At 39.8% G+C, this 17,546-nt stretch overlaps 1 protein-coding gene across 1 annotated transcript in view; it reads right to left on the bottom strand.

Moving 5' to 3' along the window:
- The window catches only part of ADGRV1 (adhesion G protein-coupled receptor V1), a 307,411-nt gene that overhangs the window by 177,791 nt on the left and 112,074 nt on the right, over positions 1–17,546 (bottom strand). Inside the window, exons 45-56 of the mRNA XM_044446125.1 lie at positions 15,819–15,943; positions 15,100–15,266; positions 14,330–14,476; positions 13,617–13,724; positions 11,403–11,655; positions 10,553–10,675; positions 8,931–9,153; positions 6,792–6,996; positions 5,295–5,441; positions 3,522–3,777; positions 1,737–1,939; positions 779–955 (exon numbers count right to left, since the gene is read on the bottom strand). Of these exons, the coding sequence (XP_044302060.1) occupies positions 779–955; positions 1,737–1,939; positions 3,522–3,777; positions 5,295–5,441; positions 6,792–6,996; positions 8,931–9,153; positions 10,553–10,675; positions 11,403–11,655; positions 13,617–13,724; positions 14,330–14,476; positions 15,100–15,266; positions 15,819–15,943 (2,134 nt within the window). The remainder of the gene's footprint in view (positions 1–778; positions 956–1,736; positions 1,940–3,521; positions 3,778–5,294; positions 5,442–6,791; positions 6,997–8,930; positions 9,154–10,552; positions 10,676–11,402; positions 11,656–13,616; positions 13,725–14,329; positions 14,477–15,099; positions 15,267–15,818; positions 15,944–17,546) is intronic.

Here is a 17,546-nt window from a genome sequence, read left to right as displayed (position 1 = left end):
CTATAACTAATTGTCACCTGCATTAAGCTTTTACCACAGTGCTTGCTGCAATAAGAGACTCACTGACTGTAAGTCTCCTGTGTCAGAATACCAGAGTGTGTAATTGAGGTTTCAGACCCATGCCAAGTGTTGGCTGATTTCAGATATGACTTTTAGCATAGCTGAGATCCCACTCTGATCGTCTGTTTTTATCCTAGTATGAATTCTGGTCCAAAAGTTCTAACAGACCATGGCTACTCAGTCACCAATGCAGCCTCAGTGTAGCTCAACTCCATTGAATATTCTCTCTGTACTCTTATTGCTATTGAATTAGTTGATGTCTCAAACCTCAGGGCTATTTTCGTTCTTGTACCCACCACTGAGGCTAAATTAGCGGAGGCTGCACATTCAGGAAATTCCCTGAACAAAAAGTTCTTTCCTAAGCTTCAAATCTGCCTCAGTCCCTCAGTGGTATGGCCAACACATTGGCTCAGTTTGGATGATTATCTCTGGAACATAGTTTGAATTTGGTGTAGGATCCTGGCTCAGCCTACTGCTGGTAATCATAATTTTCCAGTTCAGATGAAGTGAGAAATAAGCTTGATGATGGCTTTCTTGGGTTAACCATCAAACATCCAATGGTCCTACAGGTATGAGGGGAAAGCTTATGTATATCTCTCCTTGTTAAACTGTAATAAGGTAGTCCAAACCAGCTCTCTGTCTCCTAATGACCCTCAGATAATGTAGATGAGAAGTAGTAACAGCACAGGGGCACTGGTATTTTTCAGCTCACTCTCACCTTGGTAGCATTGAAATGAAATATTCCTCTGGGGTCATCATTCTCTTCTATCATTATCTCAGCTATTTCCAAGCCCACTCTCTTCACACTTGGCTGCCCTCCAGTAAACGAAGAATCCAGCAACTGCACACAGCTAATATTGATTGCAAATCTCTCCTGTAATTCGGGAATGTCATCCTGTAGGGGAAAAGTGTTTTTAAAAGGGGGAACTCAGCATGTTGAAGACCCTCTCTGTCCTTGTCCCCTTACTAGCCCCAGCAGTCTGGTGAGTGATTAATCCATAATGGTTGTAATTTCCACCACAATTTAATATGAGTGGATCAGAATTAGTTTCCTTATCCATACAGCAATTCAAATAGCCTAAATTTGAAGGATGGGACAAATAATTATGAATCAGGCAGCACTTGTATAGAGAGCTACTAAGTATCATTTCCTTGTTGGGAGGAACAAGGAGTAAGTCAGAAAAGTCTCATCTCAGTCTCTGGTGGTTTTCAGGTTTTTTACCAAACTAAATAAATGAAGATTACAAGGGCACCATTTAAAGACAGAGTTAAAGCTAAGCAGCTAATTCCCTTTTGGGTCTAAGTTAAAAGTCACAGTAAAAGAAATAAAGGAATCCCCAACAAAGTTGACTAAGACATATGTGGTTTCTATGCTAAAGAGCCCAAATATGTACATACGCTTCAGTGGAGGCAACTGATACACACACACACACACACACACACACACACGATTGCACACACAGATTTGCTGGTGGAAGGGAAAGGGGCAGCTTTATTCTTCAGGGATTGCATAGACTTCAATAAACTTGTACCTCAAAGACTGAATTATGGATGTTCAAATAAAGTTTTTAATTATGAAGTACTATTTATGTACATTGAATCCTATTGACCAGAAATATATCTGTTGTATTCATAACCCTTTCAATAGCTTTAAATACATATTTGCAAATACTCACTGGCAAAATTGTTATAGTTACTGAAGCTATTGTCATGCTTTCTGTCATAATAACTGTATTGTTTTCCAATCTATAATCTTCATTTTCCATAGCTTGGTTGACAAGAGGGAGTGATAAAACAGAGAATGGAATCAACTGCACACTGATATTGCCAATAAATCCTTGCTCTCTGAGAACATGTAAAGTAACAAAAGTTGATTTCCCTGAAAAGATTGAAGGAAAAAATGGTCCATGTTATCTACAGGTCTGTGATGCAAGGAGTGAAAGCACTGATTTAGTCTCTCCTACAAGTTTTAGCCATCATGTTATGAAATTCCTTAAACAATTATGGACAAAATGTGGGGAATTATATCACTTTAAGGCACAATCCTATGCAACTTTGGACAGAAAAAAAAATGTTTATCCCACGCTGAGGTATACTGGGAGTTGTAGGCCTCTTTCTTTTCTGTGCTCCATAAGTTACAGAAAAGGCTGCCAAAACATTCTGCTATTATGTACTTACTCCTTCCCATTCATCTCACTGTCATTCCCAATTGTATTGGTAACATTCATTCTCCTTAATTCCAAAGCAGTCTGATGGAAAGAGGCAGCCACCAATGGCTGGAGTTCACCTTTTCTTCTCTGCTCTGCTCTGCTCTATTCTATTTTTATCTTGAAGCCGTAAATGTCCAACATTACTAACTGAACAAATCAGTGATGGCTCATGTCTTTTTCAAAAGATTATACTTGCTTCAGGACCAGGCAAACCCAAACAACTAGGACATGGCTGAAAACCCTGAGCTTAGGACAAAACTCAAGAAATCTGCTAAGCAATAAAAGCCAATATTGTTTTAAGGTGCTTCACATGAATGCTGGACGAAAATGTTGGACTCAAAAAAGTTAAATGCTTGAAAAATACTGGCCCACCACACGCAGCTGAACAAGAACATGCCCATCATTCTCACCCATCCAGTGTTTGCTTCCTTCACTCACATATGTTGACCTGGAGACATTTACAATCCCACATTCAGAGGCCTCAAATATATGGTGAATTGTCCAGATATGCTTTAGGGAAGTGAAAGAATGGATGAGGCCCACATGCATGCTAGTCGAATTCTGACAAGCAATCCACATGTGGACAGTGTGAAAAGAGCAGGGTTTAGTCCATGTGATGGGCAGGACTAGCACACAGATAGGATCCTAACCAGCTGGTCTTCACAGCATATATTGTACTGCATAATACAGCATCCTGGAGGTGGAGAACAAAGTTGAGAAATCCTTGGTTTGATGATGGCCACCAATGAATTTAAAGCTGAAAGGAGATTGGAATCGTGACCTTCTGCAGGGAAAATATGTATGATAGTTAAACTTTACCTAAGGTGAAAATACTCAGATCGTGCAAGTTTTGTTTGTATTAACAATCTGAAGCCATTCTGCAGAGTTCTGTATTCCACAGAATCATAAAAACACCTGGAAATCATGTGGTCTGTCCAAATGATAATGTGCCACGATCGCAAAAAAAATCTAGCTGACTCAAACCTCTGAGCCACACACAGCTCCACAAGGAAACATTCTGTACTAAGCTACAGGTGCCTGAGTTAAATATGTAAAGTGAATGTTTCTGACACATATTGTCTCTTCAAAATATATGGATTCCAGTGGAGTGCTATTGCACCTTAGAGGTACATGCATAATCTGATACTAAAGTCTGCAGTGTGAAGGAAAATACCTATGCTGAAACTACTTTCAGAAAGAGTGGAAAGGTGTTTTTTGTTTTTCCCAAGGAAAATCACAGAGCTGACTCACCTTCAGGTTCCTCTGCTTTAACAAAGAGGGAATCTGTGTGCCATCCCACTATGCCATAAGGAGAGTCGTTTGGCAAAATGGTCAGTACAGCTTTTGCTCTGTTTGGGTCAATTGTAGCTCCTCTTTTAGGATCCTGAATGCCCATCGTGCTGACATGGGTGAGATTTATAATCACTGTTTCTGCAACTTCGGAAGTGACATCTGCAAGCACTGTTAATGTGATTGTGGAGAGGGCTTGACCTTCTGAAAATGTAATCTAAATATTTTTAGGGGGAAATATATAACAGAATAATTTTCAAGTGAGAGGATAACATAGTCATTTAGAATACAATCTAAACAATTTTAAGACATTTCTATTGATTTAAAGGGAGAGATCTGTTTGATTCCCACAATTAATGGGACTTTAACATGTTTCAGCAGGGGCTAGATAATGCCCTATTTTATTAAAAGATCATATAGCATGAATTAATTATGCATTTTAAAGATTTTCATACTATTACAGAAATCTAGGCAAGAATCCAAAACTAAGGCTAGTAAACAAAATGTGAACTGATTGTCTTTAATATATCGCACATAAACAATATGTCAGTCTTCGGCATATGTGAAGTCAGTCCTCATTTTTTTAAAATAACGAATAAATATCCATTATTTTAAGCTGGTAGGTGATGCTAACAAGCTTGTTTAACCCTAATTCAGTGTTAGATGTTCTGCTTTTCAGTGAAAGGGCATTTCTGGAAAACCACATGCAGCCCTCCATGTCCAACCCCACACCATTCAAGGGGGTCTCCCAACTGGACCCTCAAGAGTGACTGAAAGGTAAGGAAGAGGGGGCAGAGATATCCTACTTTGCAAGAGCAACCCCGCTTGAGCTTCCCTGGCTTCTACTGTTATAAAATGAACTAAGTTTATCCTTTAGTAATTTTAGTCAGATTGGGCACTGATATTGGCTTGGATTTCATAAGTTGAGATGGTATCCTTGCAAGGAGAGTTCCATGCATTATGCTAATTTCTCCTTCCTATTGCAACTGCCCATGTCATTATTCTGCATGGCTCCTCTGCCCTCTTCTTCTCTTTATTATTCTTATTTCACTGTAAGAATATTAGACTATATTACTACTGTGGTCAGGATCAAATGTGTATATTGTTTAACAGATGAAGAATTAATTGTTCTTTATTTCCTCTTTCCCCTCTGTCTTTTTAAGGAAATACTTCCTAAAATTACAACAGGAAAAGGACACAGAAAAACCCCTTTCCATAAACATTTGTAGAGTGATTTCAGACAGAAGGCTCCAATCCACAGGCAATGTGTGGCTATTCATGTATTCCTCCGCAAAGCAAAATCCTTTCACCAAGGAAGCATCCCAGAGGAGACTTCAGAGGAAGGAATCCGCAGTCAGAACCCCACCCTCCTGTACCCATCCAGCTAGTGAAGAGGTCAGGAGAGCAGAAATGAGAGTGCCAGGGGCATGCTATTGGGTGGGAGGGGGGCAGCCATTGACTTGCTGAATTTAACCGCCTCCGGGGCTCCATCCTAATACCAATAAGGAGGGAGAGTTAGACAGACTCTAAGACATGCCCAAGCAAAGATTCCCCTTAAAGAGGCTGTAAAGACTGATGGAGACTAACAGTTAAGTCTTTTCTCAGTTAACCTTTTAGCAAATTAGAATTTCTGTGTTTAAATATGCAAATTGGTAATTAACTATGTTACTAACTACAAACATGTACATATTTACATATTTTTGCAACTAATGTTCTGCTTGCCAAAGTACATACCACTCCTGAAGTTGGAAGTATATCAGTAACACTCCCACTGGCCTCCCATTGAACTGCAACACGCCCATAGGTGCTAATTAAGCGTTCAACATTGATGGTGATCAAGGTATCCTGTTCCAGTTCTTCTAATTGTTTAAATAAAGAGTTCTGTAAATGCACAAATGAAGCAGAAAAACAGGTAAGCAGCTTAAGCATGTATGTGTAAAAGAGTTACAAAAATTCTAACAGTGCTCAGCAACTGTATTCCCTGCATTTAATTCACAAATCATAGAAATGCAAATATGCAACAATAAATGATCACTTCAACTGATAAACTTAATTGCTTGAGGTATCCAGTAGTGCAGCTGGGTAGGGTTGCACCATTGACTTAGGACATCATCCCGTGGCCTCCTGGCAACATCTGACGTGGGCTGGGATTACCTAAATCCCAGCTCTGGGGCCTTGTGATCTCAATGCCAGGACTCCGAAGACTGAGCTCCTGCCCTCACTCCTTTGAGGCCGGAAAGGAAACAATTGCTTCTCTGAGGTCACAGACTGGCCTCAGAGAGGAAGAAAAGAGACATGCCATGGGACAGGACTGGGAAGGGGCTTCTGCCAGATCCAAACAGCACTCTGGCCTTCTTCCCTTCCCCTCTCTGGCCTTCATCTAGAGGGCCGAAAAGAGTCATCTAGATGAAATGCAGAGCACAAGCTGCTGCTACAGCAGTGCAGTCTGCTGCCTCTGTGCCTTGCATCATTCATCACAGGCAGGGATGATAAGATTACACCCTTAATAACTTTATGGGGTTCTCTTTTAGATGGCCTTGCGTATTGCTTCAGATAGGAAGGAAATAGCATTCCTCTTCTCTGGACTGGAGAGGAGAGGAGAGGAGAGACTCTTGGCCAAAGTAAATAATTTGAGCATGTGTAATTCTGCATTTAAAATTCACTTAAATCATAGCACTATCATAACAGCTCAAATAAATAGTTTGCATTTGTTGCCCTGATGTTAAGCACACTAACTTGGAAATAAGGCTAATCTCTTGACAAAAAGCATAATATATTTCTATGGCAAAATAATAAATGAGTATCTGTCATCATGTACATGTGCAGTGGACTCTCTGCAACTCTAAAAGACTTTAAAATAATGCAATGCAGAGTGGCATCCATCTGGAGGCTCTGGCACAACTGAGCTGGCCCAGGTGCTGAGACACAGTCACTTTGCTGCTGAACTGTCTGGATGCAGTGTTGGCAGGTCCTCAGTTACAAAGGCCCTGGATGTATGAGAAATGTAGTATTGCAAGTTCTAATGTGAGAGGGACCGATTAAATGGTAGAAACTCCCTAGTTTTAGGGAATAATATGGTGAGGTGTTCGACTAAAAACAGTTACTTAGGCCTGCTTCTGCACCAAGCCTACTGCTTACAATTAGATGCAATGATAGTTCTGTATCAGAATAAAGCAATTAAGTATTCACATGTTCTGGCAATGAGCTATTGCAAACAAATTCCAATATTACCTGAGCAAATCCAACAACTCCATGAGCATCATCATTAGGAGGTATAATTAATGTAATATAACCATCTGGACCAATTTCTGCACCACCCTTTGCATTTTTCAGCCGTACTATAAAACACTCTTCTTCCTCTGGAATTGTGTCATCAAAGATATTGATTGCTATTACAGCTTCCTTTTCTCCCGGTTCAAATATCAGTTCACCTGAACTAGCATAAAGAACACAGATGTGCAGCATAAAGATAATTAAAGGCTGATTTTCTGAAGACCTACATAGCCAGAATCGTTCTTTTGTTATGCAAAAATAACGTATTATACTTCCAGCTAGGTTAAATTTGGCTCATAATAGTAAAAGAAGTTAAATTTGGCTCATAATAATATTTCTGCTTTCTGCATAGCATTACAAGCCACATATTGTGTAAAACCAAATGTCTCGCTAGCAGTCCACTTGTGCAATGGGACTTTCCCCTCCTCTCCATCCCACTGAAGTGCCTGGCACTCTTTCCAATCCTACTCTGGAAGGTTCTCACCCATCTGACACAATGTTGAGAGTGCACAGCATGCTGCAGGTGTGAAGCAAAATGTTTCTTTCTCTGTTTTGCTGACAGAAGCCATTCTCCATCTAGTTTAGTCTCGTTTCAGTCTGACCCAGTAACTCCTAGGTGTGGCTCTAACGCAGAGCTCAGCAACCGTGTGGATGCAGGGTACAGACTGGAACACCTGGAATTCTCCAAGGCCACCCCTCTCCTCTGTTCCACCCAAATCTGTTCCACTACCAGAAGCAAACATTTGTCTGCATTCTGTGATTCTGCTGCAAAAAATTCATATCACTATTAATATTAAGGATGATGTTTTTGGGGAGCCTGCATATTGTTTCCCAGTGGAATCACACTCTCCTAACTTGCCAAACAGCTGGAGTGAGCCCAATTCTGCTGGGAACCCAGCAATGAAGCAGCACTGAGGACTACATCACATAGACAGGGAACCTGATCAAGGCTGCAAAATTCCCATTTGGGGAGCACATATGGCCATAAGCTGGCTATTGTCTACTCCTGCTCTAAGGGATCAAATGCAACTCTAATTCTGCTTTGTGTTGAACTCAGGGACTGAGAAAGGAGGCATAACAACACAAGAGAAGCTGTGCTGGATCAGAACAGAGGTCCATCTAGTCTGGCACTCCGTACACATGGTGGCAAAGCAGCCGCCCACAGGATTGCTCAAACAGGAGGGATGCAAGACCTTCCACCACTCAGCTCCTCAGCAGCAGGTTTATGCAGGCCTAGTACATCTCCCTTTCTCGCCATATCACATGATTTGAAACACCTCGATCATGACTCCCCTTACCATTTTTCTGAGCTGAACAGTCCAAACTGTGGTAGCCGGGGAGCTGCCCTAATCATTTTGTTGCTCTTCTCTGCACCTTTTCTAACTCAAACAGAGCTCATCTGAGCAAGACACTAAATCGTTGTAGACTTTAACCTGAAGGTAACTTATATTTCTTTTTGTTTTATAAAATCTAAAGAGTTTTTTTGTCTCCAAAGATAAGAGTTCTTGGCCTTGCTCAGACTTTGCCCAATGTCAGCTTAGCTTTTGATTTCCCAGGGAATCTTATATTAGCTTCCTATTTCTTGGGTCTTTCTGTCTCAATCACCCTCTCCTGGGCTCCCATGTGGCTCCATAAAGAGCATTCCTAGTTATTGATTTCTGCAGGGTTTTCCATGGCAATATTTTTACTAGAGAAGGGTGAAAAATGATGTGTGGAAAAGGTTGAATCAGGGTCCCAATTACAGTAAAGAAAAAAATGACAGATGCTATGAAAGTGAGTTACAAATTATAACCAGTTAAAAACATTAAGATAGAAATTGCTCTCTATGGCCCTTAACCTGTGTTTGCCCTGCACAAACGAACCCACTGCTAGCATGATGGGGAGTTGAAAGTCCTTAAGGCAGCTGAAAACAAGTGGAAAGCCTTGTAGAAGGAAGTTGTCCTGGTCGGGAAATGAGCTTTCTGATCCTTTCCAGAGTTGCATTGGAATGTAGCAATTTCCTGGTGCATGAACAATGGAATGAGTGAAAGCACAATGGCAGCACTGAATACTGCTCCATGTCTGTTTCTTAGCTACTGGATAAAATCAGGGACCTACCTTGGAATAAAATCTGATTGGTTGGAGATTGCTGTTAGCTCATAAACATAGGAGTACGACTCTCCAGTTAGAACAACTAGGCTTTTGCTGGAATTAAGAGACCTTACATTGACAGTGGTAATATGATTGGCTGAAGGGGCTTTCAGCATTGGAGAGAACTGATTTATTTCTGAGTTCCAGGAATAGAGGGCTGATTGATCCTTGCCAGCAAACAGTATATGTACTGCATCAGAAAACAAAAGAACAAAACATTGAGGTTTCAAAGAGTTTCAGCTGAAAGAAGAACTGAACAGCTAGTTTTGATCTCAATATTGCATGTGAACATTTATTTAACATTTATGTTTATGACTTGCATGTGCAATAGAATGCTTGCTGTGCCAGATGAAATCACTTTTGCTAAAACCATTATTAACATGAATTCTGCCCCATTGACAATTTTTATTGTTTCTGTCTAATACTGATATTTTTGTCTTGTAGCGAAAGAGCAGTTCCTACAGCCTGCTCTATTAAACTATTTGCTTAATCCAAATGTGGTGCCATATTCTTCCATGAGCCCCAAAATGGAATGAATACATTGAAGTCTATAATCTCATGCAGAACTAGTTTGCCAAAAAAGATATGAGGGCCATAAAGACAGCAATGGCAAAACAAGAGCAGATCCATGAATTAGTCTTTTAAATGTATACCTTCAAGTTACTTGGACAGCAGAGCAAATCCTTCCTAAGCATTTTGCTGATATACTAGCATCTGCATAATTCTGAAGGAAGGATCATTAAATCAGTTCAACCAGAGCTGTGCGTGCCACTAACCCCCCATAGTCTCTGCTCAACAGATGATTGGGTTCCCCATGGATATTGTTCCCTCCTTCCCCTTTGATCCTGCAGACCATATTCCAGGGGACTCTATGGTACACGTGACCACCCTGCAGGAAGCAGTCTGGGTTTGGATAACACAAACATCAACCATGGAATTGATTCTTGATGTTGTCATTTGAACCAGATCATTGTCAAATATTGCACATGGAGAATAGAACAAGACATGGGTTTACCCATTACTTCTTAAACTAAACTCTACATAAACCTCCCAATTCTTTCTTTAGCCCAGTACAAGTGTTCTTAATATGGCGTTACATCCCTTCCAAATGATGGATCCAGTTACAAAAGCAGCCAGATACAAACAAGAAAATGCTGGAAACAATTCCATGAATGTAGACATCAGCTCCCAGAAAGCCCTGGGGTTTCCCACAATTTGTCTGCCAGCACAAGTGTAATGGGCTTGGAAGAGTAATTGTGTGCATAACCTATGAACTGTGCCCATAGTTACTAAGGAACACTTCACACATGGCAGGGTTGTTGTTGTTATTTTCCCATGTTGATGCAGGAGTAAGAAGAGACATATTGGATGTCAAACATGGTCTGCTTTCACTGTATGTGCATCCATGGAAAACCCATGGCCAGCTGCAACCTGTCCTGCAGCATCTAAACATTTGAATGCACATTTGCATTTATCACACATGACAAGCACAAATGGAACATCATATGATATAAACAGAGAGGTGAAAAGCGTCATGTGTGAATCAGCCCTCAGGGTTTCTTTAAAATATTTGTTTATTTCAAACTTACCTAAACCAGAGAGTGGAAAAAAGGCATGGATACTATTTACAGCTCTGAAGGGAAGGGACTGAAAATGCCTGAAGGAAGATTGCCCTGTTTCCCAAACAAAAACTTCACAAGTACCATTGAGTTCTGTGGAGTGAATAACAAAAACATATATAACTTGATATACAACTACTTTTGTTGGATAAGCCATTGCATGCATGGTGACTAGCACATCATTACATAATGCTCCCTTTACTTATGAATTAAAGGTATCAGGTGTAACTAAAACCACCTTATATTGGTAACTAGCTGCCTTTAATACTCTGTCTTCCTCTAAAACTCAAGATCAAGATTACATTTATCATTACATGATATTCATATCCCATTTTTTTTCCTCTTGCCAGGAGCCCAAGGTGGCTCACAAGATTCTCCTTCTTTCCAGCTTATCCTCACCACAACCCTGCAAGATAGGTCAGGCTGAGAGTCAGTGCCTGGCACAGTGTCATCCAGGGAACATAAAGGCCAAGTGGGAACTAGAACCCAGATCTCCCATGCCCTGTTCTGGCACTCTGACACCACACTGGCTTTCAGTGGGTCAGGCAAGGATGAACAAAGTAAAACAAAAGCAATTTAAAAACAATGGTAAGGTATCAGCTTTTTGAAAAAGTGCATGTTTTACTTCCAACATCAGTGATGCATTTTGTAGTGGCAAGAGCAAGATTATTTTTAAAGGAAAAATATGCCATAGTAACATTTGCATCATAACAGTCCTAGGTAGCTAATGAATTCCTATTCTCATTTCATAGTTCTATTTCCATAGTAACAGCTGAATCGCAATGCATTTCTGCCAAATGGATCTTGAACATATGAATACCTTTGGCAAAAATTAAGTAGATGTCAGATCCAGAAATCAGGGCTTTGACTTGAGTGGTTCCATTGACTGGAACTTCATGAAACTTTCTAAATTTGTTTTCTGACCACTCGTATAACAGAGGGGTTTGCATAGAGTCTGATGGAACCATGACTAGATACTCAGTCCTTCCCTTTGGGAAAAGATCCATGCTTAGAACTCCATTCACAGGGAGCTGATGATGGAATACAAAGATGCCATTATTCCAGAGGAAAATCTGTGGAAAACGAGAAAGCTCTCATTGTACTTAAGGCTGTAAGAAACCAGAAGTCATTACATTCTAAATATGATGTTTCTTTAAAATATGAAAAAGCAGGATATGCCTTTTCTACATCCTATTTAAAAATCCCTGGTCTGATTGATAAATGGAATAATTCATGAGCTTATAAAATGTGTTACAGAACTTTCACAACAAATAAAACACTGAAAGCTGATCATTAGAGCTTGAGACAACTTGAATTGAAAAATTGTTTTTTGTTGCCCCCAGCCAAAACATTTATTATGCAATCTGCCATAGAACGTAGCTTCTTTAGCAGCCTTTCTAGTGAGCAAAGCAAAACTTCTGGCATAATGTAGGGCTTTGCTACTTCTCTCTTCACATACAACAATCATCATGGATTAGAAGAAGAAGAATTTACATCAACAGTCAAGAATTTTCCACATATGTGACAGAAGTGATGGATTTAGGAGCTAAAGTGTCTCAACCCACCTCCATTTTGCTATATTGGCTCCAAAGTCTCATTTAAGCAGGTCATTGCAAGCAAGTTAAGATAAAATGCAGTTTCTATGGAGATACACACAGAGTATCTCACAATAAACACTTGGGCCAGCCTGCAACCTTTCAGAATTGATGATGCTTAATCTTGTCCATTTAACAATTCAATCAGGGTAACACTTCATCAGTGTTCACTTGGATATTGAATGTATTTTCCAATGATTTCTCAAGACATACTATTAAAACTCTAGGTGAGAGGCCAGTTGCTGCCTACTGTTCATTAGGGAGGATAAGCTATTATCTTCCCACTGTTCAATGTTATTTTATATTATTTGTTCTCTAAGAATATAACTGAGTGTAGACGTTGAAACCTAGATTCGAGGAAGACTCTGCAAGATCACACAAACAGTGTGACAGGAAAGAGGCCTTACTGAGATTCAGTCTGACTTCCTGACTTGGTGCTCTTTCTTGCACCTTTCAACCCCTAACCTTACATAATTCCAGAAGAAATTTTGCTGGGATGAATACAGCTTAGCTCTGAACTCCTAGCTTCTTTTTGCTGCACCGAAGATAATCTCCACAAGCTGAAACCTTCTCATGGGTATGAAAATTCTCTTTTTCTACCCCTACTTTGGATTTACCCTAGAAATAGCCTTCCCTTTCCACATATGCTCTTACATTGCTTTCAGTTTTACTTTCTCAGTAAAAACTCACTTTATGTAAAGGTTCAGCTCTTTTGTCTGTTGCTCCCTCCAGTGTATCTTACAAGGGTACTCTGTTACTAAGCCACATTCCTAAATTTACCTATATTGAACTTCTTTGCATTTTGGCAGCTATGCCAGTTTCTCCGCTGGACTATTTGTAGCATGGCATCCAAGAGAACAGAACCAGGGTGCAGTAGGGAAGGGTCCTCCTAGACCTTCAGTTAAATTCTATCCTGCCCTGGTCATCTGTGACTCAGAAGGGCTTTTCCCCTAACCCTGGAGAAATAGTTTGCAGGCATGTACGCAGAATCATGTCCCAAGGAAGTATGATAGCATACAGGAGATGGAATTTCCACGGCAACTAGGAACATACCAACACTTTCAGTATTCAGGTTTATTACTAGGCAATATTTCTAGCAGACATCTGCTGTAAGTTAATTCAACAATAACAGGGATTATTTCAATCAAATTTATTTTGAGAATGCCATAAAAGGTTCTCCTGAAACACCCAATTAAATTTATTTATTTATCAAATTTATATACAATACCCAATAGCCCCACATGAGACCCTCTGAGTGGTGTAGGATGGAATTTGAACCCATGCACGCAGAGCACAATTTATTAGCACATTATTTGTATTTGTATTCATTTACTTAAGCAACTCAAAGTGCCACATACTGTAAGTTCTGTATATTATTTAAGGTCAATGCTCTGAAAAGACAAACACATATTACATATGAAGAATAAAGATTCACCAACCTGAAGATATTTAGATTCTGGTGTACAACTGGTAATGACCAAGTAGTGGTTTTCCTCCAAACTGAAATACTTTATATCAGTGGCAGTTGGCACTAAGATGGTCTGTATCTGCAGGAAAAGGAAAATGAAAAAGAATCAGCTAACACACTCCTTCAAGAAATGCATTGAATATAACTGTAATAATATTGTTCAATATAAATTTATTTAAACACATGAAAATATAAAATCACAGTTAAAAATCAATGTTTTCATGCACATTAATAGTGCTGTACTATGCTGTGCAACAAGTTTGTTCATCATAATTTTACTTTGCATTCTCTGTTTTCCATCTTCTTCAACTTCTACTTAGGACCACACTAGATCAGATCTGATCTCCCAACTTATTTATTTGTGGCAGCCACAGAGGGGCCTTGACCTAGATCTGGATCACAGCACTGGAAGAAGTTTTCCTTAGCCCTTTTTGATTTAAATTGGAGAAACAACACAAGAGGAAGAATATTGTGGAAATAATAGAAACATAAGGTAACGTATGCCATTATTCAAAAGAGTATTTGGATCTTGACATGCACCATGCTTTTGATACTTCTGGGAGACAATCCTGGAAGAGGAATCATACATATGATTGGAAAAGATATGCTGAAGGTGTGCATGTTCTACCAAACCTAGGTAAGTACATGAGCTTTCTAAGAAGTTTTAATGGTGCATAACCGTACCTGCAGCAACTGGAGTCCAGGGGTAAAGGAGTACACAGTACTATTAGAAGGTCTCCCTTGTTTTGTTTGTCCATGAATAATTACCAGGTAGGAGGAGCCATTGATCTGAAATGCAATACAGTGCTGGGGATTCTCAACATTGAACTCCTAAGAAGAAAAACATGGAATTAATGACTTTGTCTGCTCAGTTAATAACTATGGCTCTTTGACCCAAACATTTATTTTTTAAAAATAAGTATCTTAAATACTGAGATGAAGGCAGGATTCAAAAGGAGTTTCTCTTTAGATAAGGTGTTGTTAAGTACCATCAAAGCACCTCTGACTTATTGTTGCCCTATGAATGAATGCTTCCAAAATCACCTGCCCTTGAGAGCCCTTGCTCAGCTCTTGTAAACTCAAGGTTGTGGCTTCTTTTAGGGAAATAATCATATTTGGTTTTCCTCTTCTGCCTCTGCCTTCAACTTTCCCTAGCATTATTGTCTTCTGCATTCACTTTAGGTAAAAGTCCTCCTTAATTGAACTGAAGTTACAGAATGAAGTATGCCACTAAAGGAATGATGGTACGCTTAATAAGAGAGAGAATTCCTACAGTTCCCAGTTAGCATAGATAGCTAGTAGATGCTGGAGACTGTAGGACTTTTTTCTGTCTAAACATGCACAGAAATGTACCCTAACTCACTATTATTGTTGCAGTTTACTATATCTTGAAATAGTGCTGAGATTAATCTTAATTAATTTTCATTATTTAAAAAATATTTAATATTGTTTACCCCAACAGGAACAAAAACTCCTCGCCACTGGTATATTAAGGAATTTACAGCTGGATGACTTCTTAGCATTAAGCCATATAAAGAATCTCCAACCATAAAGAAACACCAGCTAAATATTGATTCTTCCACAAAACTTTGTAAGATGGACAGAACATGTAAATTTCCTTCTGCAACCAAGAAGAAAATGAACACAAGTTACTGGATGGGCTGATAAAAATAAAGGAAGAGAAACCTTCATTAAGAAAGCAAAGGTCTCAACTCAGAGGCACATGTTAAAAACAAGTCAAAATATGTGTCCAGGTAAATGACAGCAGGTAAAACAGTAACTGGATTCATGTCACTTGATAACCCACACTCGTAGACCCGTGGGACTATGGAATGAGAGTTTTTGTTGAAGCATTTGTTATATCGTGTGAACAAAACTGTATCAGCAAGTCATGAATTCATGGTATGGTGCCAGGTTGTGAACTGTGGGTTCTCCACCATGGCTTATTAACTTGGCTGGATCCAGATAACACAATAACTGAAGCTTCTGCAACAACTTACAGTTCAACAACAAGGCTGAGTTATCATGTTGCTGAACCCAACTAGGGGTAAGTGCAGAAGCAGTGACACCAACGAAGTAATTCTGAGAGCCACAGGGAACAACTTAGTTCTCCTTGTTTTATTAGATCCATTTATAGTGTGTGATTCAAAAACCTATTTGTGAGTTGACTTACTTATCCCAAATGCGGTATCAGACAGGGTTTCCCATTCCACACTCACTGATGTGTTCATCCCATTGCTCCGGGATACTTTCAGGTGTATTGTGGTGTTGGCTTCTTCAATTATAAGAGAACTTGCCCTAAAAGTTATGGAAACCATTAGTAAAATCAAGGAATAATGTTCTTCAACAGACTAGGGCATGGGGGGATTAAAGGGCAAGATGAAAATATACATGATCAAACAAGGACAAGGGATGCTATAAACCTGATCAAACAAAAGCAGTGATATGATGCACCTGCTCATTTTGTCTTCATATTGCATATAAAGCACTAGATTTCTGAGTAGACAAGAAATCAGGCATATTAAATGTTCCTTAATTAAAAACGTACAATCATCTTACACAAAACATCATCAGATGCCTATATTATAAATACATCCCAAGCTATTCAATCCTAATTCATCAGACTAGTTGTAAAAATAGTAAAAACACTAAACGGTGTATTCTAAAAGGTACACTAAGGTGGCAAAGCTCTGTACTCTTATTTGGAAGTGATCCCCATTAAACGGAAGGAGGGGGTACGGCTGAGCAAAAACAACTACAGGCGGTATAGAAATGTAATTAACAGCAGCAGCAACAACAACAACATGCGTAAGTTTATATTTCATGTGGCATAAGAGAAATACAAAAGTTTGAAATACGCAAAACCATTTGCTGCAAGTACAACAATATTGAGATATGATAAACTAAAAGAATCTTCAGTCTAACAGCATCCTTGTCCAACTTTATCTGAAAATAAGAATTTATTTTTTTCAGGGACTCTTTTATGTTATTTCTATTTTCATCAATAGTCATATGAAAATATTGGTATCAGATATGCATTTTTAATGATTACCTTACTCTGAAAAAATGGCTCTACCAAAGGGAAAAAAGCCTTACTATAAGGTGTTACCACTTTATTATAATGAAAGATATAAGTATAGGAAACAGCTTCTTCAATGATGGGAAGAGATCACCTGATTTGCCCAGGCCCCAAACCCATAAGTGAGCCAGTTGCCTCAGGAAGAAGGGAGCTCCCCAACCTGACAGCTGCTGTAGAAGCTTCCTGTCAAGCTGGAGTCAAGAAAGGGAAGATGTTCTTGGCACAGGGGGCCTGCTGGGCCCGTCTCCCACTTTGCAGTTCTTGCCTTGGCAGTAAGCATTCAGGCCACCTGCACCACCACAGCTGCCCGAGCACCTTACTTCCAGGCAGGGCTTGTGATCTGCCTGCCCATGAACAGGGCAACAGTGTGGAATAGATGTGGTGCTCCACCTCCTGCTCCAAAGGTTTTCTGTGGAGCAGGAGGTAGGGTCCCCAAGTAGTGCCCATCCTTTTGCTGCAGTTGCATTTGCCCTGTCTGCACAACAGAGACCCCTTGCCAGCCTCCATGAGCCAAACTGATCTCATGATCATGGCTGTCAAAGAAAGGACCTTCGTTCCTTCCTGCAGTGACCTCTGCCTGGAAGAAAGAGACAGCAGAGGGAGGAAAGCAGTGATGGTGAGCTCAGTTGTTTGTTGTGTTCATCATGGCTGCCTGGCCTGTCATGGTACCCATTGTGGTGACCTTCCATGATGAGTTTCTATGATGCAACAACTCCCATATGTGATCATAATCCTGTTGTCCTTTAGTAATGATTCACCAACAGCTGAAACATCTTTCCTTTCCTTTCCTTTCCTTTCCTTTCCTTTCCTTTCCTTTCCTTT

This window comes from Varanus komodoensis, unplaced genomic scaffold (genome assembly GCF_004798865.1).
Source record: "Varanus komodoensis strain SLA01 unplaced genomic scaffold, ASM479886v1 scaffold5, whole genome shotgun sequence".
Classification (NCBI taxonomy): domain Eukaryota; kingdom Metazoa; phylum Chordata; class Lepidosauria; order Squamata; family Varanidae; genus Varanus; species Varanus komodoensis.
The sequence above is the reverse complement of the archived record's forward strand: the minus strand, read 5'-3'. Positions and strand labels throughout refer to the sequence as shown.